Source organism: Dryobates pubescens, unplaced genomic scaffold (assembly GCF_014839835.1).
Source record: "Dryobates pubescens isolate bDryPub1 unplaced genomic scaffold, bDryPub1.pri scaffold_91_arrow_ctg1, whole genome shotgun sequence".
NCBI classification, from domain to species: domain Eukaryota; kingdom Metazoa; phylum Chordata; class Aves; order Piciformes; family Picidae; genus Dryobates; species Dryobates pubescens.
This window is the reverse complement of record NW_026530809.1, coordinates 1-27,898: the sequence shown is the minus strand read 5'-3', so window position 1 is coordinate 27,898 and position 27,898 is coordinate 1. Positions and strand designations below refer to the sequence as shown.

The 27,898-nt window shown below is 67.3% G+C and overlaps 1 protein-coding gene across 1 annotated transcript; it reads left to right on the top strand.

Moving 5' to 3' along the window:
• The first annotated feature begins 626 nt into the window (after positions 1–626).
• Positions 627–25,760, top strand: SETDB1 (SET domain bifurcated histone lysine methyltransferase 1). The gene is made up of 15 exons (XM_054179579.1): positions 627–756; positions 3,235–3,422; positions 4,351–4,443; positions 4,570–4,619; positions 5,397–5,575; positions 6,664–6,701; positions 6,813–6,912; positions 8,563–8,730; positions 10,232–10,433; positions 12,355–12,428; positions 14,405–14,618; positions 17,196–17,344; positions 20,407–20,542; positions 23,799–23,960; positions 25,154–25,760. The coding sequence occupies exons 1-15, from the start codon at positions 627–629 to the stop codon at positions 25,758–25,760; spliced, it is 2,490 nt and encodes an 829-aa protein (XP_054035554.1).
• Positions 25,761–27,898: the final 2,138 nt, after the last annotated feature.

Sequence of the window (27,898 nt, the reverse complement as noted above, 5' to 3'; positions counted from 1 at the left end):
AACCTGGGACCCCTCAGGCTCCCTCCCAACCCAGCCTGGGACCCCCCAGGCTCCCTCCCAACCCAACCTGGGACCCCCCAGGCTCCCTCCCAGCCCAGCCTGGGACCCCCCAGGCTCCCTCCCAGCCCAACCTGGGACCCCCCAGGCTCCCTCCCAGCCCAGCCTGGGACCCCCCAGGCTCCCTCCCAGCCCAGCCTGGGACCCCCCAGGCTCCCTCCCAACCCAACCTGGGACCCCCCAGGCTCCCTCCCAACCCAACCTGGGACCCCCCAGGCTCCCTCCCAGCCCAGCCTGGGACCCCTCAGGCTCCCTCCCAGCCCAGCCTGGGACCCCCCAGGCTCCCTCCCAACCTGGGACCCCCCAGGCTCCCTCCCAGCCCACTCTGTGAATCCATGAAGCTGCTCCTGGGGAAGGAGGGAGGGGGAAGGTTGAGCCAATGAATATCCCTGGGGTGGGGATGCCTGGGGACAGGGCTGGGAAGCCCCTGGGTGCCCCCCCAGGCAGCCTCCTTCCAGGCCTCACTTCTCCTCCTTTGGGACCCTCAGCCCCAGCAGCTCAGCTCCTGCCTCTGCCACCCACCTCTGCCCCCTCCCCAAGCCAGCAGCTGGGTGCTGGGGGGGGGCCCCATGGAGAGCCCCCCCGAGGTGCCAGCAGTGGATGTGGACAAGGGCCTGGCCATGGCCTTCGTGGTGCTGACCTTCCTCTTCCTCCTGGCCATGCTGGTTCGCTGCCTCAGGCTCATCGTGGACCCCTACAGTGCCATCCCCACCTCCACCTGGGAGGAGGAGCAGATCCCCTGAGAGCTGGGGGGGTGGGGGTGGGGTCCCCAGCATGGGCAGCCCCCAGCCCAGCCCCCCCAGACACCCAACCCCCCCCCTCGGCCCCCCCCAGCTGGCTGCAGGGCATCACAACCCCCCCCCCCGGCACGGCACAGCCCCCGGGGCCTGCACAGCACCCAGAGCCCCCCAGGAGCCTCCCCAGGCCCTTCCCAGAGCCCCCCAGGGCCCCCCCCAGAGCCCCCCAGGGCCCTCCCCAGGCCCTCCCCAGAGCCCCCCAGGAGCCTCCCCAGAGCCACCCCCCCCAGGGCCCTCCCCAGAGCCCCCCAGGAGCCTTCCCCAGGGCCCCCCAGGAGCCTTCCCCAGGAGCCTCCCCAGAGCCCCCCAGGAGCCTTCCCCAGGGCCCCCCAGGAGCCTTCCCCAGGGCCCTCCCCAGAGCCCCCCAGGAGCCTCCCCAGAGCCCCCCAGGAGCCTCCCCAGGCCCTCCCCAGAGCCCCCCAGGAGCCTCTCCAGAGCCCCCCAGGAGCCTCCCCAGGGCCCCTCCCAGGGCCCTCCCCAGGCCCTCCCCAGAGCCCCCCAGGAGCCTCCCCAGAGCCCCCCAGGAGCCTCCCCAGAGCCACCCCCGCCAGGGCCCTCCCCAGAGCCCCCCAGGAGCCTTCCCCAGAAGCCTTCCCAGAGCCCCCCAGGAGCCTCCCCAGAGACCCCCAGGAGCCTCCCCAGGCCCTCCCCAGAGCCCCCCAGGGCCCTCCCCAGAGCCCCCCCCAGGGCCCTCCCCAGAGACCCCCAGGAGCCTCCCCAGGGCCCCTCCCAGGGCCCTCCCCAGGCCCTCCCCAGAGCTCCCCAGGAGCCTCCCCAGGGCCCTCCCCAGGGCCCCCCAGGAGCCTCCCCAGAGCCACCCCCCCCAGGGCCCTTCCCAGAGCCCCCCAGGAGCCTTCCCAGAGCCCCCCAGGAGCCTCCCCAGAGGCCCCCCCAGAGCCCCCAGGAGCCTCCCCAGAGCCCCCCCCAGAGCCCCCCAGGAGCCTCCCCAGAGGCCCCCCAGAGCCCCCAGGAGCCTCCCCAGAGCCCCCCCCAGAGCCCCCCAGGAGCCTTCCCCAGGGCCCTCCCCAGAGCCCCCCAGGAGCCTCCCCAGAGCCCCCCCCAGGAGCCTCCCCAGGGCCCCCCCCAGAGCTCCCCAGGAGCCTTCCCCAGGGCCCTCCCCAGAGCCCCCCAGGAGCCTCCCCAGAGCCCCCCCCAGGAGCCTCCCCAGGGCCCCCCCCAGAGCCCCCCAGGAGCCTTCCCCAGGGCCCCCCCCAGAGCCCCCCAGGAGCCTTCCCCAGGGCCCTCCCCAGAGCCCCCCAGGGCCCTCCCCAGAGCTCCCCAGGAGCCTTCCCCAGGGCCCTCCCCAGAGCCCCCCAGGAGCCTCCCCAGAGCCCCCCAGGAGCCTCCCCAGAGCCCCCCCCAGAGCCCCCCAGGGCCCTCCCCAGAGCCCCCCAGGAGCCTTCCCCAGGGCCCTCTCCAGAGCCCCCCCAGCCCCCTTCTCAGCACCCCTCCAGGACCCCACCAGCCCCCTCCCCAGCCACCTCCCAGTACCCCCCCAGCACCCTCCCCAGACCCCCCCCCAGGACCCTTAGAGCTTCCCATTGCCACCTCTAGATCTCCCCAGGACCCTCAGAGCGCCCCCAGCACCCTCCCCAGAGCCCCCTCAGCACCCTCAGAGCTCCCCCTTGCCCCCCAGGCCCCTGCCAGCCCCCAACCACCTCACAGCTGCCAGCCCCCCGGGGACCCCCCAACAGCTCTGGGGCTCCCAGCACCCCCCCAGCCCTACCCACCCCCTCAGGGCCCCCCTGGCCCCTCAGGACCCCAGGCCCCTTGGTGCCCCCCTGGTGCCCCCCCAGACCCCATCACCTCCGAGCCACCAGCACCCCCAGCCCCCACCCATCCTCCCCTGACCCCCCAACAGCTCCAGGGGTTTCCAGCACCTCCCCAGCCCTATCCATCCCCTCAGGACCCCAGGCCCCTTGGTGGCCCCCAGACCCCATCACCTCCGAGCCACCAGCACCCCCAGCCCCCACCCATCCTCCCCAGACCCCCCAACAGCTCTGGGGCCTCCCAGCACCCCCTCAGGACCCAGACCCCTTGGTGCCCCCCCAGACCCCATCACCTCCGAGCCACCAGCACCCCCAGCCCCCACCCATCCTCCCCTGACCCCCCAACAGCTCCAGGGGTTTCCAGCACCTCCCCAGCCCTATCCATCCCCTCAGGACCCCAGGCCCCTTGGTGGCCCCCAGACCCCATCACCTCCGAGCCACCAGCACCCCCAGCCCCCACCCACCCTCCCCTGACCCCCCAACAGCTCTGGGGCTCCCAGCACCCCCTCAGGGCCTTACCTGCTGCCCCCCAGAGCCCTTTCCCATGCCCTTTCCAGCCGCCCCCGCTAGGGGGCAGCACTGCGCCTCCTGCCGAGCGCTGCCCCTTTAAGCGCCGCCGGCACCGCCCCCTCGGCGCATGCGCAGCGCCGCCCCGCGCCTCCTCCGCCGCCGGGGGTGGGCGGAGCTTCTGCCGGAAGTGACATCGAGCAGCTTCCGGTTTGCGGCCTTCCCCGCCCCCTGCGCCGCCGCCGCCGCCGCCGCTGCCGTCTCCGTTCTCCTCCTGCGCCCCCCGGCCGCGGTGAGTGCGGGGAGGGAGCCCCCCGGGGGGGCAGGGCTGTGCGCCAGGCTGGGGAGGCGCAGGGGGGGTCCGGGAGGAGCCGGGCAGGGAGGGAGGGAGGGAGGGAGGACGCCGAGGCGAGGAGAGGGCTGTGGGGCAGGGGGGGGCGGAGGAGGACTGGGAGCTCTTGGGTGGGCACAGCGGCGATGAGGGGGGCTGGGGGGTAGAGGGGAGTTGGGGAAGGGTGTGAGAGGCAGAGGAATTGGGGAGGGGAATGTGAGGCTGTGGGGCAGGGGAGGGCAGCGTGGGGCTGGGGGGCAGTGTGGGGCTGGGGGGCAGGGGAGCTGGGGGAGGGCAGCGCGGGGCAGGGGAGCTGGGGGAGGGCAGCGTGGGGCTGGGGAGCTGGGGGAGGGCAGCGTGGGGCTGGGGAGCTGGGGGAGGGCAGCGTGGGGCTGGGGGGCAGGGGGTAGGTGTCTGAGTGGGGGGCAGGGAGCAGGGGTCTGGGGGGAGGGACCAGGGGCAGGCTGGCAGCTGGGGCAGTCCTGGAGGGGCTCTCTGCAGGCTCAGCTCCAAGGGGGAGGTTGGGGCTGGGGGCCTGGCCGGAGGGAGGCTCCAGGGCTGCCCTCGGGGCTGGGGGCTCCTTGGACACCACGAGGGGGAGGAGGGGGAGGGGAAGATCTCTGCTGGGGGGCAGCTGGGGAGGTCTCCGTGTGGCTTCCCTGCTGGCCTGGGGCAGGGGGTTGGGAACCCTCTGCGGGGCAGGGGGGGAGAGGAGGGCAGGGAGGAGCGGAGGGGGGAGGGGAGTGGGGAGGGGAAGCTTCAGAGCATTGGGGTGGGGGGAGGGGAAGGTCAGGTCCATGCAGAGCCTCAGGGGAGCCTCAGTGCTCCTTGGGAGGCCTCTTGGCTCCAAGCTTTACCTCCTGTGTGGCTGCTGCCTCCCCCCCCGCAGAGAGCTTTCCCCTCCCAGCCCCGGGGCGGCGCCGCCGCTGGGGGGCGCCAGGCGGCCATGGCCTCCCGGGAGGTGCAGGAGCTGCAGCAGGAGGTGACAGAGGAGCTGGGGATCTCCATGGAGGAGCTGCAGGAGATCATCGACCAGGAGCTGGAGAAGTTTGAGGGCGTGAGGCAGAGGAGGCAGCAGCTGCAGCAGCTGGAGCTCAGCCTCAGGCAGAAGGAGGAGGAGGTGGCCAAGGTCGATCGCCTCTTCGACGACGCCTCCAGGTGGGGGCAGCCCCTGGGGAGGGGGCACAGCCCCTGGGGGGGGGGTCCTCTGGGGGGGCTGCCCCCTCCTGTCCCCCCTGCACACCCCCCTGGGCTGCAGCAGCTCCTCTGAGGGAGGGGCTGGAGGGAGGGAGGCAAAGTGTGTGTCCCCCCCAACCCCCAGGGGGGTTTAGGCTTTGGCTGAAGGCTCTTCCCTCACCCTGTCAGGGTTGGGGTCCTGCAGCAGCTCCTGGGGGGGTGGGGTGGACAGATGGGGGCTGCTGGGGGTCTTGCCCCCCCTCTCAGCTGGGGGGCTGGTGCTGGGGGTCCTGCCGGCCCCCCCCTCAGCTGGGGGCTGCTGGCTCCCCCCCCTCAGCTGAATGGATCCAAGTGGGGGGAATGGATCCAAGGGGGAGGAGAGGAGACTCAGCTTGGCTGTGAGGAAGAAGTTGTTGCCCAGGGGGGTCCCAGAGAGCCTGGCCCAGGCTGCCCAGGGGGGGTCCCAGAGAGCCTGGCCCAGGCTGCCCAGGGGGGGTCCCAGAGAGCCTGGCCCAGGCTGCCCAGGGGGGGTCCCAGAGGCCTGGCCCAGGCTGCCCAGGGAGGCTTTGGAGTCTCCTTCCCTGCAGCCTTTGCAGCCCCCCCTGGCTGTGCTCCTGGGGGCCCTGTGCTGGGCTCTGTGCTGCTGCTCTGGCAGGGGGCTTGGGCTGGAGGGTCTGCAGGGGTCCCTTCCTCCCACCCTGGGCTCTGTGACCTTGCTGGGCTCAGCTGGGCTCAGCCTGCTCTCCCCCTGCCCCCCAGGGCCATTGACAAGTGTGAGCTGCTGGTGAAGGATCTCTACTCCAGGCTGGGGCTGCAGTACAGGGACAGCAGCTCCGAGGATGAGGACTCCGCTGCCAGGGCCATGGAGGTCATCGAGATCCCGGATGAGGAGGAGGAGGAGGAGGAGGTCCTGAGCCTGGAGCCAGGCTGGAGGCACAGCTGAGTATCCCCCTGCAGCACACAGCCCCCAGGGGCAGGCCTGGGGGGGCAGAGGGGTCAGAGAGGGGGAGGTGGGGGGAGGGGTGGCCTTCAGCCAGGTTGGGCTGGGGAGAGGGAGCAGCTCCTGGGGGGGGGAGCAGTGTCTGGGGGTGGGGGGAGCAGCTCCTGGGTGGGGGGGGCAGCTCCTGAGGGGGGAGCAGTGTCTGGGGGTGGGGGGAGCAGCTCCTGGGTGGGGGGGGCAGCTCCTGAGGGGGGGAGGGAGCAGGTCCTGGGGGGGGGGCAGTTTCTGGGGGTGAGTTTCCGGGGGGGGGGCAGATTCTGGGGGGAAGAGCTCCTGGGGGGAGGGGGGACAGCTCCTGGGGGGGGGGGGGGAGGGGGGGAGGAGCAGCTCCTGAAGGCAGGGGGCAGCTCCTGGGGGGGGGAGGAGCAGCTCCTGAGGGGGGGGGCAGCTCCTGGGGGGGGGGCGGGGCAGCTCCTGGGGGGGGAGCAGTGTCTGGGGGTGGGGGGAGCAGTTCCTGGGGGGGGGGGGGGCAGCTCCTGGGGGGGGGGAGCAGGTCCTGGGGGGGGGGGCAGTTTCTGGGGGTGAGTTTCCAGAGGGGGGCAGCTTCTGGGGGGAAGAGCTCCTGGGGGGAGGGGGGAGGAGCAGCTCCTGAGGGGGGGGGGGGGCAGCTCCTGGGGGGGGGGAGGAGCAGCTCCTGAGGGGGGGGGGCAGCTCCTTAGGGGGGGGAGCAGCTCCTTGGGGTGGGGGGAGGGGGCAGCTCCTGGGCTGCAGCTCCTGGGGAGGGGGCAGCTGTGGGGGGAGCAGCTCCTGTGGGGGTGGGGGCAGCTCCTGGTGTGTGGGGAGGGAGCAGCTCCTAGGGGGGTGACAGCTCCTGGGGATGGGGGGGGAGCAGCTCCTGAGGGGGGGAGGGGCAGCTCCATGGGCAGCCAGGGCCTGGAGCTTCCCAGCTGCCAGTGCTGGAGTTGGGTTTCCTGGCAGGCCCAGAGCAGGCTCCTGAGGGGAGGCTTCTCTCTGCCCCCCTCCTGCTTCAGCTCTCCCCTAGCAGGGAGTCTCAAAGCCACTTTCTGTCCCCCTCCTGCCCCACAGCCAGCAGCAACCCCAAGGTCAGCAAGGATCAGAACCTGGTGAGTGAGGGCAGCCCTGGCTGCAGCCTGCTGCTGAGGCTCAGCTCTGCCTGGGAGGCTTCAGGGCAGCCTAAAGCTCTTCTCTTCCTCCTCCTCTTCCTCCTCCTGCAGCTGAGGGAGGCCATGGCTGCTATGAGGAGGTCTGCCCAGGATGTGCAGAAGTTCATGGATGCTGTCACCAAGAAGGCAAATGGCCAAGAGGCACAGAGAGGTCAGAGCCCCCACCCCCACCCCGGGGTTGCCTCCCCTCCCTGTGGCCCTCCTGGAGCCACAGGGGGAGGGAGAGGCTGGAAGGGAGCTCTGGAGATCATCCAGGCCAAACCTTCCCCCTGCCAGGGCAGGGCACCCAGGGTAGAGCACCCAGGGGCACCCAGGGCAGGGGCACCCAGGGGCACCCAGGGCAGGGGCACCCAGGGTAGAGCACCCAGGGCCACCTAGGGCAGGGCACCCAGGGGCACCCAGGGCAGGGGCACCTAGGGAAGAGCACCCAGGGCAGGGGCACCCAGGGGCACCCATGGCAGGGGCACCCAGGGCAGGGGCACCTAGGGAAGAGCACCCAGGGCAGGGGCACCCAGGGCAGGGGCACCTAGGGAAGAGCACCCAGGGCAGGGCACCCAGGGCAGGGCACCCAGGGCAGGGCACCCAGGGGCACCCAGGGCAGGGCACCCAGGGCAGGGGCACCCAGGGCAGAGCAGCCAGGGCAGGGGCACCCAGGGCAGAGCAGCCAGGGCAGGGGCACCCAGGGCAGGGCAGCCAGGGCAGGGGCAGCCAGGGCAGGGCACCCAGAGGGGCACCCAGGGCAGGGCACCCAGGGCAGAGCACCCAGAGCAGGGGCAGCCAGGGCAGGGCAACCAGAGGGGCAGCCAGGGCAGAGCACCCAGGGCAGGGGCAGCCAGGGCAGGGGCAGCCAGGGCAGGGGCAGCCAGGGCAGTGCCACCCAGGGCAGGGGCACCCAGGGCAGGGCACCCAGGGCAGGGGCACCCAGGGCAGGGGCACCCAGGGCAGAGCACCCAGGGCAGGGGCACCCAGGGCAGGGCACCCAGGGCAGGGCACCCAGGGCAGGGGCACCCAGGGCCACAGCCTCTCTGGCAGCCTGCTCCAGGCCCCCCTTGGGCCTGCCTGGTTTGCCACCTCCTCTGCTCCACAGTCCTGGGATGGCTTTGGCTGGAAGGGAGCTCAGAGCTCAGCCAGCTCCCAGCCCCCTGCCCATGCCCAGGGACCCCTCCCCCCAGCCCAGCTTGGCCTCATCCAGCCTGGTCCTGAGCACCTCCAGGCCACAGCCTCCCTGGGCAGCCTGTGCCAGGCTCTCCCCAGCCTCCCTCTCAAGGCTTTCCTCCTCCTCTCCCCTCTCCATCTCCTCTCTCCCAGCTCAGAGCCATCACTCCTTGCCCCACCACCCCCAGCCCTTGGCCCCAGTCCCTCCCCAGCTCTCCTGGAGCTCCTTCAGGCCCTGGGAGGCTGCTCTGAGGTCTCCCTGGAGCTGCACAGCCCCAACCCCCCCAGGCTGTGCCCCCCAGGGGGAGGCTCTGCAGCCTCTGCTCCTCTTGGAGGCCTCCTCTGCAGGCTGCAGAGCCCCAGCTGGAGCTCCCCTGCTGGGAAGACCTCTTCAGGCCACATCCAGCTCAGATTCCTCCTTTCCCTGAAGGCCCTTGCAAGGTGGTGCAGGTTGCACAGCACCACAGAGGCTTTGCCCTCCCTGGGGGTTGTTGTCCCCCCTGCAGACCTTGGGGTGCTGAGGCTGGGCTGGGGGGAGGGGAAGCCTTCAGCTTGGGTGCAGCAGAAGCTCCTGCAGGGGCCTGCAGCAGGCAGGGAGGCTCTGGGGCCAGCCCTGACTCAGCCTCTCTCCTGGCCCTGGGCTCAGCCTCACAGCCCCCTCAGGAGGCTCCTGGCCCTGCCCAGCCCCTGGGCTCTGCAGCAGCTGGCAGTGAGCTCAGCAAGGATGGAGACCTGAACCTGGGCATGAGGATCCTGGGCAAGAAGAGAACCAAGACCTGGCACAAGGGGACCCTCATTGCCATCCAGACCGTGGGTAGGTGCCGTGCCCTGGGCCTGGGGCTCTGGGCCTGAGCTGGGGAGGGGGCTGGGGGCCAGCAGCCATGGAGGGACCTCTCCCACCAGGCTGCCTGAGCTCCCCCAGGTCCCTGCTGGGAGGCTCTGCAGGGGGCCAGGGTATGAGCCTGGGCTCCCAGAGCAAAAGGGCAGGGGGCAAGGGGGATGGGGCCAGGCTCTTCTGAGTGCTGCCCAAGGGGCAGGGGGGCACAAAGTGGAGCCCAGGAGGATCCATCCCAGGCTGAGGAGAAGCTGCTTGGGTGTGAGGGGGCAGAAACCTTCCCTGCCCTCTGGGAGAGAGCCTGCAGGGCTTGGGGAGGCACAGCTGAGGCTGGGAAGGATTCACCTTGGAAGTGAAAGAGGCTGGAGAAGGACCTGGGAAGGCTGGAGGCTAAAAAGGGAGCCCCAGGAGCCAGCCAGGAGCCCCCATGGCCAAGCAGCCCCCAAGGCTGTGCTGGGGGCAGGCAGCAGTGTGGGCAGCAGGGCAAGGGAGGTTCTGCTGCCCCTCTGCTCTGCCCTGCTGAGGACACCTCTGGAGGGCTGGGGCCAGGGCTGGGCTCCCCCTGCCCAGCTGCAGAGGGCCTGGGAGCTGCTGGGGAGGCTCCAGGGGGGGCTGGGAAGCTGCTGGGGAGGCTCCAGGGGGGGCTGGGAAGCTGCTGGGGGGGCCTGGAGCAGCTGTGGGAGCAGCAGAGGCTGAGAGCTGCCTGGGGCTGAGAGGCTGGAGGAGAGCAGCCCCAGAGGGCAGCTGCTGAGTGCTGAGCAAGAGCTGCAGGGGCTGGGGGGGGCAAGGGGCTGGGGCTGGCAGCTGCTGAGTGGTGCCCAGGGCCAGGCCAAGGGGCAGGGGGCAGAGAGTGGAGGGCAGGAGGTTGGAGCTGGGCAGGAGGAGGAAGTTGCTTGGGGGGAGGCTGCTGGAGGCCTGGAGCAGGCTGAGCCCAGAGAGGTTGTGCAGAGCTTCCAACCCCCCCTGGGCACTGTGCTGCTGCTGGGCACAGCTGGGGGGAGGCTGCTGGGGCTGGGGGGGTGCAGGAGATGATCTCCAGCAGGTCCCAGGCTGGGGCTGGGGAGGTGCTGTGGCCATTGGGTGCTGGCCCTCAGGGCAGGAGCCAGCAGCCAGCAGCTTTCCCTTCAGCCTCCCCTGCCCCATGGCCCAGCTGGTGCCAGGGGGGGCTCAGCCCTGAGCACAGGACCCAGGGTGGTGCCCAGCAGCTGGGGCAGGGGAGGGGAGCTCCAGGGGTCCCTTCCCTCCCCTCCCTGCTGGGCTGTGCTGGAGCCAAAGCTCTGCTCCTGCAGGAGGCCTTTGCAGGCAGCTCAGGGCTGGGCTCCTGGGTGGGCACTTTGCTCCCAGCCCCCCCTGGGCACTGTGCTGCTGCTGGGCACAGCTGGGGGGAGGCTGCTGGGGCAGGGGGGGAGGGCAGGAGGGGAGCTCCAGGGCTCCCTTCCCCAGGGCAGCAGGCTGGGAGCTCTCTTGCACTGTCTTGCAGGGGCTGCCAGGAAGTACAAGGTGAAGTTTGACAACAAGGGGAAGAGTTTGCTGTCTGGCAACCACATTGCCTACGACTACCACCCCCTGCCCGACAGGCACCACGTGGGCAGCAGGGTGGTGGCCAAGTACAAGGACAGGAACCAGGTGTGGCTCTATGCTGGCATCGTGGCTGAGACCCCCAACGTCAAGAACAAGGACAGGTAGCCCCCTCCCGACCCCCCCCCCCCTGCTCCTCAGCCTCTCTCTCTCTCAGTTTGTGTCCTCTGGGAGCTGAGCTGCACCCCCAGGGGGTCTGCAGAGAGCCCTGGGCTGGGGGGGAGCTGAGCTGCACCCCCAGGGGGTCTGCAGAGGGCCCTGGGCTGGGGGGGAGCTGAGCTGCACCCCCAGGGAGTCTGCAGAGGGCCCTGGGGCTGGGAGGGAGCTGAGCTGCACCCCCAGGGGGTCTGCAGAGAGCCCTGGGCTGGGAGGGAGCTGAGCTGCACCCCCAGGGGGTCTGCAGAGGGCCCTGGGCTGGGGGGGAGCTGAGCTGCACCCCCAGGGGGTCTGCAGAGGGCCCTGGGCTGGGGGGGAGCTGAGCTGCACCCCCAGGGGGTCTGCAGAGGGCCCTGGGCTGGGGGGGAGCTGAGCTGCACCCCCAGGGGGTCTGCAGAGGGCCCTGGGCTGGGGGGGAACTGAGCTGCACCCCCAGGGGGTCTGCAGAGGGCCCTGGGCTGGGGGGGAGCTGAGCTGCTGGGGGGGTTGGAGGCTCTGCAGAGGGCTCTGGGCCAGGCTGGAGCCAGGGCAGAGCTCCCTGGGGTGAGGCTCAACAAGGCCAAGGGCTGAGTCCTGCTGCTGCCTCCTGGGCAGTTTGTCACCAACCAACTCCTCCAGGCCCTTCCCCTGCAGGCTGCTCTCCGTCCTCTCCTCCCCCAGCCTGGCTCTGGGCTTGGCCGCAGGGCCCCGAGGGAGGCCAGACCAAGGCCCCGGGGGAGGCCAGGCCAAGGCCGGGGAGGCCCCGGGGGAGGCCAGGCCAAGGCCGCGGGGCCCCGGGGGAGGCCAGGCCGAGGCTGCAGGGCCCCGGGGGAGGCCAGGCCAAGGCCGCGGGGCCCCGGGGGAGGCCAGGCCAAGGCCCCGGGGCCCCGGGGGAGGCCAGGCCAAGGCCCCGGGGCCCCGGGGGAGGCCAGGCCGAGGCCGCGGGGCCCCGGGGGAGGCCAGGCCGAGGCCGCAGGGCCCCGGGGGAGGCCAGGCCAAGGCTGCAGGACCCTGAGGGAGGCCAGGCCAAGGCTGGGGGGCCCCGGGGGAGGCCAGGCCAAGGCCGGGGGGCCCCGAGGGAGGCCAGGCCAAGGCCGGGGGAGGCCAGGCCAAGACCGGGGGGCCCCGGGGGAGGCCAGGCCAAGGCCCCGGGGCCCCGAGGGAGGCCAGGCCAAGGCCGCAGGGCCCCGAGGGAGGCCAGGCCAGGCCGGGCTGCTGGGCCCCAAGTGCAGCCAGGCCGCAGGTCCTGCAGCCCTGCTCACAGACTCACCCAAGGGCAGGGGATGGAAGGGACCAGCTCCAACCCTCCTGCCAGAGCAGGGCTGCCCAGAGGAGCTCCCACAGGCAGGGGGGCAGGAGCCTTTGGGAAGTGGCTTTGTGGAGGAGGAGGCTCCAGCCCCTGCCTGTGCCCAGCAGGAGCTGTTCCCAGCCTCCTGGCTCTCCTGCTCCTCTCCACAGGGCTCTCCCCTGGCTCTGTCTGCAGGCGGAGCCCCAGAGGTGGCCCCTGGGGCCCTCCCTGTGGTCAAGGCCCAGCTGTGCAGCCTCTGCTGCTGCTGCTTTGGCCCAAAGGCTCCCAGGGGCTCTTTCCTTGGAGCTGCCTGTGAGGGAATCTGGAGCTGAGGGAGGAGGCCCTGGCTGGGTTGGGAAGCCTTTGGGAGCCACCAGAAGTGGTGCTGGGGGCAGAGGGCAAGCTTGAGGCTGGGGCAGAGCTGCTCTGAAGGGAGCCCAGGGGGCAGAGCTCAGCAGCTCCTGCACTGCTCCAACCCCACAGGCCTTGGGCAGGAGGCAGAGGAGGGCTGCTGCACTTGCAGCAGGGGCTGTGGGGGCTGCATCCAGCCCCTGCCTGCAGCTGCAGCCCTGCCTGCAGCCTCCAGCTCTGCTCCTCTGCAGGTTCCTGATCTTCTTCGACGATGGCTACGCCTCCTACGTGAAGGAGTGGGAGCTGTACCCTGTCTGCAGGCCCTGTGAGTGATCCTCCCCCTCCTGCCTCCTCCCCCTGCAGGGCCCTTTGGGGCTGGGAAAAGAGCCTGGGCTCAAGAGGCAGCTCACAGCCTGCTGCTCCCCTTCAGTGCCCTGCCCAGAGTGTGACCAGCAGCACAGGGAGAGGATTCTGCCCCTCTGCTCTGACCTCCTCTGCACCACTGCAGCCACTCCTGGGGCCCCCAGCACAAGGAGGACCTGGAGCTGCTGAGCAGGGGCCAGAGGAGGCCACCAAGATGAGCAGAGGCTGCAGGATCTCCCCTGTGAGGGACAGGCTGGGGGGGGTTGGGGCTGTGCAGCCTGGAGGAGGCTGCAGGGAGAGCTCAGAGCTGCCTGCCAGGGGCTGCAGGAGGGCTGGGGAGGGACTCATGGGAAGGGAGAGGAGGCCACCAGGGTGAGCAGGGAGGAATCTGAGCTGGATGTGGCCTGAAGAGGTCTTTCCAGCAGGGGAGCTCCAGCTGGGGCTCTGCAGCCTTGCAGAGGAGGCCTCCAAGAGGAGCAGAGGCTGCAGAGCCTCCCCCTGGTGAGGGGGACAGGCTGGGGGGGTTGGGGCTGTGCAGCCTGGAGAGGAGAAGGCTCCAGGGAGACCTCAGAGCAGTTCCAGTGCCTGAAGGAGCTCCAGGAGAGCTGGGGAGGGACCTGGGCCAAGGGCTGGGGGTGCCAGGCCCAGGGACAGTGGCTTGGAGCTGGGAGAGAGGAGATTGAGAGTGGAGAGGAGGAAGAAAGCCTTGAGAGGGAGGCTGGGGAGAGCCTGGCACAGGCTGCCCAGGGAGGCTGTGGCCTGGAGGTGCTCAGGACCAGGCTGGATGAGGCCAAGCTGGGCTGTGGGGAGGGGTCCCTGCCTGGGGCAGGGGCTTGGAGCTGGCTGAGCTCTGAGCTCCCTTCCAGCCCAACCCATTGATGCAGCAGAGGTCTCCTGGGGGCAGGGTGAGGCTGCTGTGACTCTTGGCTGCCTCAGCACAGCTCTGGATGCTCTGCTGCCAGAGCTCCACCTGCTCAGGATTGCTGCTGGAGAGCTGCTCTGGGCTCCCTTTTGGAGCAGCAGGGAAGGTTCTCTGTCAGGGCTGGGAGGGAGCTCAGAGCTCAGCCAGCTCCAAGCCCCCTGCCCATGCCCAGGGACCCCTCCCCACAGCCCAGGCTGCTCAGGGCCTCATCCAGCCTGGCCCTGAGCACCCCCAGGCAGGAGGCAGCCACAGCCTCCCTGGGCAGCCTGTGCCAGGCTCTCCCCAGCCACCCTCTCAAGGCTTTCCTCCTCCTCTCCACTCTCCATCTCCTCTCTCCCAGCTCCAAGCCACTGTCCCTGGGCCTGGCACCCCCAGCCCTTGGCCCCAGCCGCTCCCCAGCTCTCCTGGAGCTCCTTCAGGCCCTGGGAGGCTGCTCTGAGATCTCCCTGGACCTGAGCAGCCCCAACCCTCCCAGCCTGTCCCCCCAGGAGAGGCTCAGCAGCCTCTGCTCCTCTTGGTGGCCTCCCCCTGGCCATGGGCAGGGAGGTTGGAACTGGCTGAGCCCTGAGCTCCCTCCCAGCCCTGCCCTGGGCAGGGAGGTTGGAACTGGCTGAGCCCTGAGCTCCCTCCCAGCCCTGCCCTGGGCAGGGAGGTTGGAACTGGCTGAGCCCTGAGCTCCCTCCCAGCCCTGCCCTGGGCAGGGAGGTTGGAACTGGCTGAGCCTTGAGCTCCCTCCCAGCCCTGCCCTGGGCAGGGAGGTTGGAACTGGCTGAGCCCTGAGCTCCCTCCCAGCCCTGCCCTGGGCAGGGAGGTTGGAACTGGCTGAGCCCTGAGCTCCCTCCCAGCCCTGCCCTGGGCCCGGAGCCCTCGCACCGCAGCAGGATGCTCAGAGCCACCTCCAGCTTGGCCTTCCAAACCTCTAGGGCTGAGGCTTCCACCACCTCCCTTTTTGTCAGGCTCTTCCTGCCCCTCTTCCCCCTCTGCCATCCCTCTCTCTTTTTCTGCCCCCTCCCCAGTGAAGAAGGCCTGGGAGGACATCGAGGACGTCTCCTGCCGCGACTTCATCGAGGAGTACATCACAGCCTACCCCAACAGGCCCATGGTGCTGCTCAAGGCTGGGCAGCTGATCAAGACTGAGTGGGAAGGCACCTGGTGGAAGTCCAGGGTGGAAGAAGTGGATGGCAGCCTGGTCAAGATCCTCTTCATGGTAGGAGAATTGCCTCCCCCCCCGTTAAAGAAGGAAGGAACTTGAGCCTGGGGAGGGCAGGAGGTGGAGCTGGTGGAGTCCAATTTGCTTGCTGCTGGCAGCAAGGAGTGGATGTGGGAGCCCCCAGTCCCAGTTCTGCCCTAGCTTGGTGTTCAGACTCTTCCTTGCATGCCCAAAGCTTCCCAAGTGCTTCCCAGCTGAAGTGCAGCTTGGTTGCTGCTGGCAGCAAGGAGTGGATGTGGAGCCCCCAGCCCCAGTTCTGCCCTGGCTTGGTGGTCAGACTCTGAATGCCCAAAGCATTTCACAGCTGAAGTGCAGCTTGGTTGCTGCTGGCAGCAAGGAGGTGCTGGGTGTGGAGCCCCCAGCCCCATTTCTGCCCTGGCTTGGTGTTCAGACTCTGAATGCTCAAAGCTTCCCAAGTGCTTCACAGCTGAAGTGCAGCTTGGTTGCTGCTGGGACTGGGGCAGGAGCAAGAGCAGGGAGGTGCTGGGTGTGGAAGCCCCCAGCCCCATTTCTGCCCTGGTTTGGTGTCAGACTCTTCCTTGCATGCCCAAAGCTTCCCAAGTGCTTCACAGCTGAAGTGCAGCTTGGTTGCTGCTGGCAGCAAGGAGTGGATGTGGGAGCCCCCAGCCCCAGTTCTGCCCTAGCTTGGTGTTCAGACTCTTCCTTGCATGCCCAAAGCTTCCCAAGTGCTTCACAGCTGAAGTGCAGCTTGGTTGCTGCTGGGACTGGGGCAGGAGCAAGAGCAGGGAGGTGCTGGGTGTGGAAGCCCCCAGCCCCAGTTTCTGCCCTGGCTTGGTGTTCAGACTCTGCCCAAAGCTTCCCAAGTGCTTCACACCTCAAGTGCAGCTTGGTTGCTGCTGGCAGCTGGGACCTGGGGCAGGAGCAAGAGCAGGGAGGTGCTGGGTGTGGAAGCCCCCAGCCCAGTTTCTGCCCTGGCTTGGTGTCAGACTCTGAATGCTCAAAGCTTCCCAAGTGCTTCACAGCTGAAGTGCAGCTTGGTTGCTGCTGGCAGCTGGGACCTGGGGCAGGAGCAAGAGCAAGGAGGTGCTGGGTGTGGAGCCCCCAGCCCAGTTTCTGCCCTGGCTTGGTGTCAGACTCTGAATGCCCAAAGCATTTCACAGCTGAAGTGCAGCTTGGTTGCTGCTGGCAGCAAGGAGGTGCTGGGTGTGGAGCCCCCAGCCCCATTTCTGCCCTGGCTTGGTGTTCAGACTCTGAATGCCCAAAGCTTCCCAAGTGCTTCACACCTCAAGTGCAGCTTGGTTGCTGCTGGCAGCAAGGAGGTGCTGGATGTGGAGCCCCCAGCCCCATTTCTGCCCTGGTTTGGTGTCAGACTCTTCCTTGCATGCCCAAAGCTTCCCAAGTGCTTCACAGCTGAAGCTTTGCAGTGGTGGCTGAGTGAGAATCTGAATCCCTCAGCTGCAGCTCTTCTGGCCTGGAGCCTCTCTGGAGGTTGGCATCCATGGGGCTGCTTGGGGAAGCAGGAGGGGAACCCAGATCCTGCCAGGCTCCTGAGGGGCTCCTGAGGGGCTCTGCTTTCTCCACCTGTGCCTTGAGTCACTTCTTGGGCTGAGGATGGAGCTGGATTTGAGGGTTAGGGTCTTGGGGCCAGGCCTCTTGCTGGCCTTGGTGGCTCAGTGCTGCCCAGCACCAGAGGCTGCTGCCTTTGGTTGTCCTCTCCTGGCTCTGTGCTCATCCAAGAGCCTCCAGGTCAATGTTTGCCTTGAGTCACAGCAGGGCTCAGGTTGGAAGGGAGCTCAGAGCTCAGCCAGCTCCAAGCCCCTGCCCTGCCCAGGGACCAGCTCCCCCCAGCCCAGGCTGCTCAGGGCCTCATCCAGCCTGGTCCTGGCCCAGCCCCAGCCCCCCTGGGCAGCCTGTGCCAGGCTCTCCCCAGCCTGGCCCTGAGGAGCTTCTTGCTCAGCTCCACTCCAAGCCTGCTCTGCCTCAGCTCCAAAGCCTTCCCCTGGGCCTGGCTCAGAGCCCCTCAGCAGAAGTCTCTCTGCAGCCTCCCTGCAGGATCCCTTCAGGCCCTGGGGGCAGCTCTGAGCTCCCCCTGGAGCCTTCTCCCCCCCAGCTGCCTCAGGCTGGGCCCCAGCAGAGCTGCTCCAGCCCTGGGCTGCTCCTTGTGGCCTCCCTGCAGCAGCTCTGAGTCCTGCTCCTGCTGCTGGGGCCCAGAGCTGGAGGCAGGCTGGGAGCTGAGGGCTGAGCAGGGCAGGGGGCTCCAGCCCAGCCCCCTCAGCCTCTCCTCACATCTGCTGAGCCTTGGCCCTTCAGATGGTGAAGTCCTCAGCTCTGCCAGCTGCTGCCAGCCTTGGGCTCAGCCTTGTGGCCTCCCTCCTCAGCTCTGAGTCCTGCTGCTGGGGGCAGCAGAGCTGGAGGCAGGCTGGGAGCTGAGGGCTGAGCAGAGCCCAGGGGCAGAATCCCTTCCCTTGCCCTGCTGCCCACCCTGCTCTGGCTGCAGCCCAGGCTGCTTTTGCCTCCCTCCTCATCTGCCTGTGCTCCCTGCTGGCTGGCAGGGGGTGCTGGGGGCTGGGTGGGGGCAGTGTGGGGGCTGTGTGGGGGCTGGGGGCAGTGTGGGGGCTGTGTGGGGGCTGTGTGAGCGCTGCCTCCCCCCTGCAGGACGACAAACGCTGCGAGTGGATCTACCGCGGCTCCACGCGCCTGGAGCCCATGTTCAGCATGAAGACCTCCACGGCCTCCACCCAGGAGAAGAAGCAGAGTGGGCAGGCCAGGACCCGGCCCAACGTCGGTGGGTGGCTCTGCTGCAGCCCCTGGGGGGCCTTGGCTCTGGGGAGGGGTTGGGGCTGGTTCTGACTTTGGTTTAGGCTTTGGTTCTGGCTTTGGGGCTGGTTCGGGTTTGGTTTAGGCTTTGGAGCTGGTTCTGGGTTTGGTTTAGGGTTTGGTTCTGGCTTTGGGGCTGGTTCTGGCTTTGGTTTAGGGTTTGGTTCTGGATTTGGGGCTGGTTCTGGTTTGGTTTAGGGTTTGGTTCTGGATTTGGGGCTGGTTCTGCTTTGGTTTAGGCTTTGGAGCTGGTTCTGGCTTTGGTTTAGGGTTTGGTTCTGGCTTTGGGGCTGGTTCTGGCTTTGGTTTAGGCTTTGGTTCTGGCTTTGGGGCTGGTTCTGACTTTGGTTTAGGCTTTGGTTCTGGCTTTGGAGCTGGTTCTGCTTTGGTTTAGGCTTTGGAGCTGGTTCTGGCTTTGGTTTAGGGTTTGGTTCTGGCTTTGGGGCTGGTTCTGGCTTTGGTTTAGGGTTTGGTTCTGGCTTTGGGGCTGGTTCTGGCTTTGGTTTAGGGTTTGGTTCTGGCTTTGGAGCTGGTTCTGGCTTTGGTTTAGGGTTTGGAGCTGGTTCTGGCTTTGGTTTAGGGTTTGGTTCTGGCTTTGGAGCTGGTTCTGGCTTTGGTTTAGGCTTTGGAGCTGGTTCTGGCTTTGGTTCTGGCTTTGGAGCTGGTTCTGGCTTTGGTTTAGGCTTTGGTTCTGGCTTTGGTTTAGGGTTTGGTTCTGGCTTTGGAGCTGGTTCTGGTTTGGTTTAGGGTTTGGTTCTGGCTTTGGGGCTGGTTCTGGCTTTGGTTTAGGGTTTGGTTCTGGCTTTGGAGCTGGTTCTGGCTTTGGGGCTGGTTCTGCTTTGGTTTAGGGTTTGGAGCTGGTTCTGGCTTTGGTTTAGGGTTTGGTTCTGGCTTTGGAGCTGGTTCTGGCTTTGGGGCTGGTTCTGGTTTGGTTTAGGCTTTGGAGCTGGTTTTGGCTTTGGGGCTGGTTCTGGTTTGGTTTAGGGTTTGGTTCTGGCTTTGGTTTAGGGTTTGGTTCTGGCTTTGGGGCTGGTTCTGGCTTTGGAGCTGGTTCTGGCTTTGGGGCTGGTTCTGGTTTGGTTTAGGGTTTGGTTCTGGCTTTGGAGCTGGTTCTGGCTTTGGGGCTGGTTCTGGTTTGGTTTAGGGTTTGGTTCTGGCTTTGGGGCTGGTTCTGGCTTTGGTTTAGGGTTTGGTTCTGGCTTTGGAGCTGGTTCTGGCTTTGGGGCTGGTTCTGCTTTGGTTTAGGGTTTGGAGCTGGTTCTGGCTTTGGTTTAGGGTTTGGTTCTGGCTTTGGAGCTGGTTCTGGCTTTGGGGCTGGTTCTGGTTTGGTTTAGGCTTTGGAGCTGGTTTTGGCTTTGGGGCTGGTTCTGGTTTGGTTTAGGGTTTGGTTCTGGCTTTGGTTTAGGGTTTGGTTCTGGCTTTGGGGCTGGTTCTGGCTTTGGAGCTGGTTCTGGCTTTGGGGCTGGTTCTGGTTTGGTTTAGGGTTTGGTTCTGGCTTTGGAGCTGGTTTTGGCTTTGGGGCTGGTTCTGGTTTGGTTTAGGGTTTGGTTCTGGCTTTGGGGCTGGTTTTGGCTTGGTTTAGGCTTTGGAGCTGGTTCTGGCTTTGGGGCTGGTTCTGGTTTGGTGTAGGGTTTGGTTCTGGCTTTGGCCTTTGGTTCTGGTTTGGTGTAGGGTTTGGTTCTGGTTTGGGTTTGGTTCTGGTTTGGTTTAGGGTTTGGTTCTGGCTTGGTTTAGGGTTTGGCTTTGGTTCTGGCTGTGGGCTTGGTTCTGGCTTGGGTTAGGGTTTAGCTTTAGCTTTGGTTTAGGGTTTAGCTTTGGCTTTGGCCTTGGCTTTGGTTCTGGTTGTGGCTTAGCTCTGGTTTGGTCGTGGTTTGGGTCTGCTGGGGTTGTGGTTTGGGTCTGCTGGGGCTGTGGTTTGGGTCTGGCTGTGGTTTGAGTCTCCTGGGGTTGTCTGTTTGGCAGAGCCTCCTCTCTGCTGCCATTAAGAGGCCCCAAAGCAGGCAGGGGATGTGGGGAGGGGGCAGAAGCCGTTGGGGGATTGGTTGTGAGGCACAGCTCAGCCCCTGGCCTGCTGCTTGCCTCCACAGGCTGCTGCTGAGCTGCTCTGGGGGAGCCTCAGGCAGTGGTTTGTGGCTGCTGCTGCAAACTTGGCTTCCCTGCAAGAGGCTGCCCAGGGAGGCTGTGGCTGAGGGAGCTGGGGCTGTGCAGGCTGGAGAAGGCTCCAGGGAGACCTCAGAGCAGCTGAAGAGGCTCCAGGAGAGCTGGGGAGGGACTTGGGACAGGAGCTGGGAGTGCCAGGCCAGGGGACAATGGCTTGGAGCTGGGGGAGAGGAGATGGAGAGTGGAGAGGAGGAGGAAAGCCTTGAGAGGGAGGCTGGGGAGGGCCTGGCCCAGGCTGCCCAGGGGGGGCTGGATGGGGAGGGCCTGGCCCAGGCTGCCCAGGGGGGGCTGGATGGGGAGGGCCTGGCCCAGGCTGCCCAGGGGGGGCTGGATGGGGAGGGCCTGGCCCAGGCTGCCCAGGGGGGGCTGGATGGGGAGGGCCTGGCCCAGGCTGCCCAGGGGGGCCTGGATGGGGAGGGCCTGGCCCAGGCTGCCCAGGGGGGGCTGGATGGGGAGGGCCTGGCCCAGGCTGCCCAGGGGGGGCTGGATGGGGAGGGCCTGGCCCAGGCTGCCCAGGGGGGCTGGGGAGAACTTGGCCCAGGCTGCCCAGGGGGGCTGGATGGGGAGGGCCTGGCCTAGGCTGCCCAGGGGGGCTCCAAGCCTGCAAGTGTTGGCAGGGTTAGAGTGGCTCTGAGGAAGAAGCTCTTTAGCACCAGGGAGGAGAGCCCCTGGCCCAGGCTGCCCAGGGAGGCTGTGGCTGCCTCCTCCACAGGGCTTGGATGAGGCCTGGAGCAGCCTGGGCTGGGGGGAGGGGTCCTGCCCATGGGGGGTTGCAATGAGATGGTCTTGAAGGGTCCCTTCCAACCCAGCCCATTCCAGGGTTCCATGACAGAGACCTTCCCTGCTGATGCTTTGCTCTCTGCCCCCCAGGTGCTGTCAGGAGCAAAGGGCCTGTGGTGCAGTACACTCAGGACCTGACTGGAGCTGGGACCCAGTACAAACCCTCAGAGCAGCTGCAGCCCCCCCAGGCTGCCCAGGACCCTCCTCCCCAGCCTGCAGAGATGGAGTAAGTACCTCTGAGCCACTGCTCTGCTTCCTCCACTGCCTCCTCCTCCTCCTGCCTCACCTCTTCTGTCCTAGAGGAAGCCTCAGGTGCAGGCCTCCTGCTTCCCCCTCCTGCTTCCAGCCATGCTTCTAGGGGGCAACAGTGGGGGTGGGAGAGCTGAGAGAGCCCTGCACACACCTCCCCCCCCCAACCCCCTCCCCAGGCCCAGAGGTCTTTGCTGAGGACTCAGAGCTTTGCCCTTCCCAAGTCAGAAGCTTTTGCTGCCTCCCCTGAATCTGAATTGCTGCTGTGGCATGATCCAGGCTCTGGGCCCTGGCTGCCTTGTGCCCCTCCTCTGGGACTGACCTGCTCAGAGACCCCCATGGCTCAGCCCCAGGCCCTGCTGGGGAGCCCCAGCCCCAGCCCAGGCCCTGCTGCTCAGCCCCAGCCCAGGCCCTGCTGCTCAGCCCCAGCCCAGGCCCTGCTGCTCAGCCCCAGCCCAGGCCCTGCTGCTCAGCCCCAGCCCCTGGGGGCTGCCTTGGCAGTGCCCCTGCAGTGCCATGCTGAGCAGGAGCAGCCCCCAGGGCACCCTGGGCCCTGCCAGCCCCCAGGGCACCCTGAGCCCTGCCATGAGGACACATTGAGCCTTGCCCCCAGGGCACCCTGAGCTTTGCCAGCCCCCAGGGCACCTTGAGCCTTCCTCCAGGGCACCCTGAGCCCTGCCAGCCCCCAGGGCACCCTGAGCCCTGCCATGAGGACACCTTGAGCCTTGCCACCAGGGCACCCTGAGCCCTGCCAGCCCCCAGGGCACCTTGAGCCCTGCCATGAGGACACCTTGAGCCTTGCCACCAGGGCACCCTGGGCCCTGCCAGCCACACACAAATGCATCCTGAACCTTGCCAGGAGGGCACCCTGAGCCTTACCACATGAGGGCAGCCTGAACCTTGCCATGAGGGCAGCCTGAGCCCTGCCAGCCCCTGAGCTGTGGGTGGGGTAGGCAGGAGAGGCAGTGACACAACCTGAAGCTGGCTGTTGGCAACCCAGCAGCTGCAGAGCTCTCCTGGGCCCCTTGCCAGCCCTCAGAGTGGTCACCAGAAGCCCTTCTCCTCCTCTCCCCACTGCAGCTTTGGCTGCAGGCTGTGGCTGGCAGAGCCAGCAGGAGGCAGCCCCTGCAGCCCCTTCCCTGCTCAGCTGCTGCCAGGCCTCAGCCCACCCCCACCCTGGCCCCACTGGCCCAGGGGCACCCTCCTGGCTTCAGAACCCTTTGGGTTGAGCTGATTGAAGCTGGGAGAATGGTTTCCCCTCTCTGGTGCTGTGTTTGAGCAAGGCCCTGGCTCTCCTCCCTCTCTAGCTGCACTCCCAAGGATCTGCCCTGGTGCCAGGGAGCAGCTCTCAGCCCTCCCTGATTCTTCCCTGCCTGTTGTTAGGAAGCTTTTTGTGCCTCCCTTTTGCTGCCTTCCCTCTCCTCCTCCTCCCTCCCTGCCCTGCTGCCTTCCCTCTCCTCCTCCTCCCTCCCTGCCCTGCTGCCTTCCCTCTCCTCCTCCCCCTCCTGCCCTGCTGCCTTCCCTCTCCTCCTCCTCCCCTCCTGCCCTGCTGCCTTCCCTCTCCTCCTCCCCCTCCTGCCCTGCTGCCTTCCCTCTCCTCCTCCCCTGCCCTGCTGCCTTCCCTCTCCTCCTCCTGCCCTGCTGCCTTCCCTCTCCTCCTCCCCCTCCTGCCCTGCTGCCTTCCCTCTCCTCCTCCCCCTCCTGCCCTGCTGCCTTCCCTCTCCTCCTCCCCCTCCTGCCCTGCTGCCTTCCCTCTCCTCTCCCTCTCAGGGCTGGGGGGAGGCAGTGGCCTGCTTGGGGCTGTTTTGCTGCTGAGCTGATGGCAGAGCTCTGCTCTTGTCTGCTCAGAGGGTCAGGGGGCTGCCTTCTAGGGCCCTGCCACCTCTCCTGAGGCCTTTGGGAGCCCCTTGGAGCCCTCCCCTGGGTGCTGTTGCTCCACTCCCTTGCACAATCTCCTCCTGGCACTCAGCAGGGCCAAGAGTTGCCTGTCCTTGGCTGCTCCTCCCTGCAGCTGCCCTGCCTGAGCCTCTGGCACCTCTTGCTGCTGCTCTTGCAGGGCTTTCCCCATGGGCTTCTCTGTCCAGCTTTGGCCATGCCCTGTGCTCCTTCTCCCCTCCTTCCCCTCCCTCTCCCCTCCTTGCTTCACCTCCCAGACCTCAGGACTCATTTCTCAATGTCACCCAGCCCTGGCACGTGGCTGGGGCTTGCCTCAGGGCCTCTGCAGCAGCAGCAGCAGCAGGAGGAGGAGGCAGAAATGAGCTGAATTTTACCCTTGGTTGGGGGTGGGGAGAGAACAAACCAAACCTGCTTGGTTCCACTTGCCTGGGGGGAGCCCTGCTGCTGCTTTTCACCTTTGTTAGGGGTGGGGGAACCCCAAACCTGCTCAGTTTCCCTTGGGGGGAGCCCTGCTGCTGCTTTTGACCTTTGTTAGGGGTGAGGGAACCCCAAACCTGCTCAGTTTCCCTTGGGGGGAGCCCTGCTGCTGCTTTTGACCTTTGTTAGGGGTGAGGGAACCCCAAACCTGCTTAGCTTCCCTTGGGGGGAGCTCTGCTGCTGCTTTTGACCTTTGTTAGGGGTGAGGGAACCCCAAACCTGCTTAGCTTCCCTTGGGGGGAGCCCTGCTGCTGCTTTTCACCTTTGTTAGGGGTGAGGGAACCCCAAACCTGCTTAGCTTCCCTTGGGGGAGCCCTGCTGGGGCTTTGTGCCTTTGTTAGGGGTGGGGGGAACCCCAAAGCTGCTCAGTTTCCCTTGGGGGAGCCCTGCTGCTGCTTTTGCCTTAGTTTGGGGTGGGGGAACCCCAACCCTGCTTAGCTTCCCTTGGGGGAGCCCTGCTGGGGCTTTGTGCCTTTGTTAGGGGTGGGGGGAACCCCAAAGCTGCTCAGTTTCCCTTGAGGGGAGCCCTGCTGCTGCTTTTGACCTTTGTTAGGGGTGAGGGAACCCCAAACCTGCTCAGTTTCCCTTGGGGGGAGCCCTGCTGCTGCTTTTGACCTTTGTTTACTTGTCTGGGGCAGGGGGGGAGCCCCAAAGCTGCTCAGTTTCCCTTGGGGGGAGCCCTGCTGCTGGTCTGGGGGGGGGAGGCCAAACCCCAGCCCTCCGCTCAGCTGCAGCTGGGCGCGGGGAGCCCTGAGGACGATGTCTGGGGTCGGGGGGTGGGGGTGGGGGACTCGACTCTGCTGTTTGCCTTCCCCTTTGTCTAAATGGCAGCTGTTGGGCTGCCCCCTTGCTGCCTGCAGGTGCTCTGAGAGCCAGCTAGCCCAGGCCAGGAAGCAGGTGGCCAAGAAGAGCACCTCCTTCCGCCCCGGCTCGGGCTGCTCCGGGCAGTCCTCGCCCTCGCCGCCGGTGCCCAGCGACCCTCTGCCCCCGGCCAGGGCCGGCCTGGGCCAGCAGCAGCAGCGGTGAGCCACAGCTGCCCTCCTCCCCCTGCCTGCCCTGCCACAGCCCTTGCAGCTGGGTGGCCTTGCAGCTGGGTGGCCTTGCAGCTGGGTGGCCTTGCAGCACCCTTCCAACCCAAAGCGTTCTGGGGCTCCACGACTCCAGCGGCTCCTGGGGCGCTCCCGAAGGGGCTGGGGGAGATTTGGGGCTGCTGCGGTTCGGTGCCGGCTTGGCCAGGCCTTGGCCTCCCCCTTCCTGCCTCCCAGAGACATGGAACTGGCCCTGGGCTGGGAGGGAGCCTGAGGGGTCCCAGGTCTGGGTTGGGAGGGAGCCTGAGGGGTCCCAGGCTGGGCTGGGAGGGAGCTTGGAGGGTCCCAGGTTGGGCTGGGAGGAAGCCTGAGGGGGTCCCAGGTTGGGCTGGGAGGAAGCCTGAGGGGGTCCCAGGTTGGGCTGGGAGGAAGCCTGAGGGGGTCCCAGCTTGGGCTGGGAGGAAGCCTGAGGGGGTCCCAGCTTGGGCTGGGAGGAGCCTGGAGGGTCCCAGGTTGGGCTGGGAGGGAGCTTGGAGGGTCCCAGGTTGGGCTGGGAGGGAGCTTAAGGAGTCATAGATTAGGTTGGAAGGGACCTGGAAGATTCACCAGTTGGGTTGGGAGGGAGCCTGAAGGCTCTTAGCTTGGCTTGGGGGGGAGCCTGAGGGTTCCCAGGTTGTGTTGGGAGGGAGCCTGGAGGCTCCCAGGTCGGGTTGGGAGGGCTCCCAGGTCTGGGTTGGGAGGGACCCTGAGGGCTCCCAGGTCGTGTTGGGAGGGAGCCTGGAGGCTCCCAGGTCGTGTTGGGAGGGTTCCCAGGTTGGGTTGGGAGGGACCCTGGAGGCTGTTAGCTTGGCTTGGGAGGGACCCTGAGGGCTCCCAGGTTGTGTTGGGAGGGAGCCTGGAGGTTCCCAGGTCAGGTTGGGAGGGTTCCCAGGTTGTGTTGGGAGGGACCCTGAGGGCTCCCAGGTCGTGTTGGGAGGGCTCCCAGGCTGGCTTGGGAGGGAGCCTGAGGGCTCCCAGGTCTGGTTGGGAGGGACCGTGAGGGTTCCCAGGTTGTGTTGGGAGGGACCCTGAGGGTTCCCAGGTCGCGTCGAGAGGGACCCTGGCGGCTCTTCGCTTGGCTCACCAACCCCCTCTCCCCTCTCTGTCCTCCCCCTCTCCCCTCTCTGTCCTCCCCCTCTCCCCAGCAGCCTCCCCCTGAGCTGCGCCGCCCCTCCTCCTCCTCCTCCCTTCCAGGGCATGCTGGACCGGGTGCCCACGGAGCCCTCCTACCGCGCCCCGCTGGAGAAGCTCTTCTACCTGCCGCACGTCTGCAGCTACAGCTGCCTGGCGCGGGTGCGGCCGCTGCGGGCGCAGCAGTACCGCAGCCGCAACCCCCTGCTGATCCCCCTGCTCTACGACTTCCGCCGCATGACGGCGCGGCGCCGCCTCAACCGCAAGCTGGGCTTCCACGTCCTCTACAAGACCCCCTGCGGGCTGTGCCTGCGCAGCATGCCGGAGATCGAGCGCTACCTCTTCGAGACCGACTGCGACTTCCTCTTCCTGGAGATGTTCTGCCTGGACCCCTACGTGCTGGTGGACCGCAAGTTCCAGCCCTACAAACCCTTCTACTACATCGCCGACATCACCAAGGGCCGGGAGGACGTGCCCCTCTCCTGCGTCAACGAGATCGACGGCACCCCGCCCCCCCAGGTGGCCTACAGCAAGGAGAGGATCCCCGGCAAGGGAGTCTACATCAACACCAGCTGGGAGTTCCTGGTGGGCTGCGACTGCAAGGACGGCTGCAGGGACAAGTAAGGAGGGAGGGGGTGGGGGAGGGGATGTGTTCCTCCCTCCCCCCCCCCCAAGGGGGGGGTTGACTTCCATCACCCCAAAGATGGGGAGCGGTAGGGTTAGATTGGTTGGAGGGGGTTGGTTGAGAGGGGGCTTTGGAGGAGAGGTTGGAGGAGGCTTTGGAGGAGAGGTTGGAGGAGGCCTTGGAGGGCTGGTTGGAGGTCAGGTTGGAGGAGGCCTTGGAGGTCACGTTGGAGGACAGGTTGGAGGGGGTCTTGGAGGGCAGGTTGGAGGAGGCCTTGGAGGTCAAGTTGGAGGAGGCCTTGGAGGGCAGGTTGGAGGAGGCCTTGGAGGGCAGGTTGGAGGAGGCCTTGGAGGGCAGGTTGGAGGAGGCCTTGGAGGGCTGGTTGGAGGAGGCCTTGGAGGGCTGGTTGGAGGAGGCCTTGGAGGGCTGGTTGGAGGACAGGTTGGAGGAGGCCTTGGAGGGCTGGTTGGAGGACAGGTTGGAGGAGGCCTTGGAGGGCTGGTTGGAGGAGGCCTTGGAGGTCACGTTGGAGGACAGGTTGGAGGGGGCCTTGGAGGGCTGGTTGGAGGGGGCCTTGGAGGGCAGGTTGGAGGACAGGTTGGAGGAGGCCTTGGAGGGCTGGTTGGAGGACAGGTTGGAGGAGGCCTTGGAGGGCTGGTTGGAGGACAGGTTGGAGGAGGCCTTGGAGGGCTGGTTGGAGGAGGCCTTGGAGGTCAAGTTGGAGGACAGGCTGGAGGAGGCCTTGGAGGGCTGGTTGGAGGAGGCCTTGGAGGGCTGGTTGGAGGACAGGTTGGAGGAGGCCTTGGAGGGCTGGTTGGAGGACAGGTTGGAGGAGGCCTTGGAGGGCTGGTTGGAGGAGGCCTTGGAGGTCAAGTTGGAGGACAGGCTGGAGGAGGCCTTGGAGGGCTGGTTGGAGGACAGGTTGGAGGAGGCCTTGGAGGACAGGTTGGAGGAGGCCTTGGAGGACAGGTTGGAAGTCTGGTTGGAGGAGGCCTTGGAGGACAAGTTGGAAGTCTGGTTGGAGGAGGCCTTGGAGGGCTGGTTGGAGGAGGCCTTGGAGGGCTGGTTGGAGGAGGCCTTGGAGGGCTGGTTGGAGGAGGTCTTGGAGGGCTGGTTGGAGGGGGCTTTGGAGGAGAGGTTGGAGGAGGCCTTGGAGGGCAGGTTGGAGGAGGCCTTGGAGGGCTGGTTGGAGGAGGCCTTGGAGGGCTGGTTGGAGGAGGCCTTGGAGGGCTGGTTGGAGGAGGCCTTGGAGGGCTGGTTGGAGGACTGGTTGGAGGAGGCCTTGGAGGGCTGGTTGGAGGACAGGTTGGAGGAGGCCTTGGAGGGCTGGTTGGAGGACAGGTTGGAGGAGGCCTTGGAGGACAGGTTGGAGGAGGCCTTGGAGGGCTGGTTGGAGGACTGGTTGGAGGAGGCCTTGGAGGGCTGGTTGGAGGACAGGTTGGAGGAGGCCTTGGAGGGCTGGTTGGAGGACAGGTTGGAGGAGGCCTTGGAGGACAGGTTGGAGGAGGCCTTGGAGGGCTGGTTGGAGGACAGGTTGGAGGAGGCCTTGGAGGACAGGTTGGAGGAGGCCTTGGAGGGCTGGTTGGAGGAGGCCTTGGAGGGCTGGTTGGAGGACAGGTTGGAGGGGGCCTTGGAGGGCTGGTTGGAGGAGGTCTTGGAGGGCTGGTTGGAGGGGGCCTTGGAGGGCTGGTTGGAGGGGGCCTTGGAGGGCTGGTTGGAGGAGGCCTTGGAGGGCAGGTTGGAGGACAGGCTGGAAGAGGCCTTGGAGGTCAGGCTGGAGGAGGCCTTGGAGGGCTGGTTGGAGGTCAGGTTGGAAGAGGCCTTGGAGGACAGGTTGGAGGAGGCCTTGGAGGACAGGCTGGAAGAGGCCTTGGAGGTCAGGCTGTCCCCCCTGCCGCCCTCTGTGTCCCCCCTGCCGCCCTCTGTGTCCCCCCTGCCGCCCTCTGTGTCCCCCCTGCCGCCCTCTGTGTCCCCCCTGCCGCCCTCTGTGTCCCCCCTGCCGCCCTCTGTGTCCCCCCTGCCCAACCCCCGCCCGGGGCCGGGCCTGGGGCTCTGTGTCTCTGCAGGTCCAAGTGTGCCTGCCACCAGCTGACAGTGCAGGCCAGCGGCTGCACCCCGGGGGGGCAAATCAACCCCA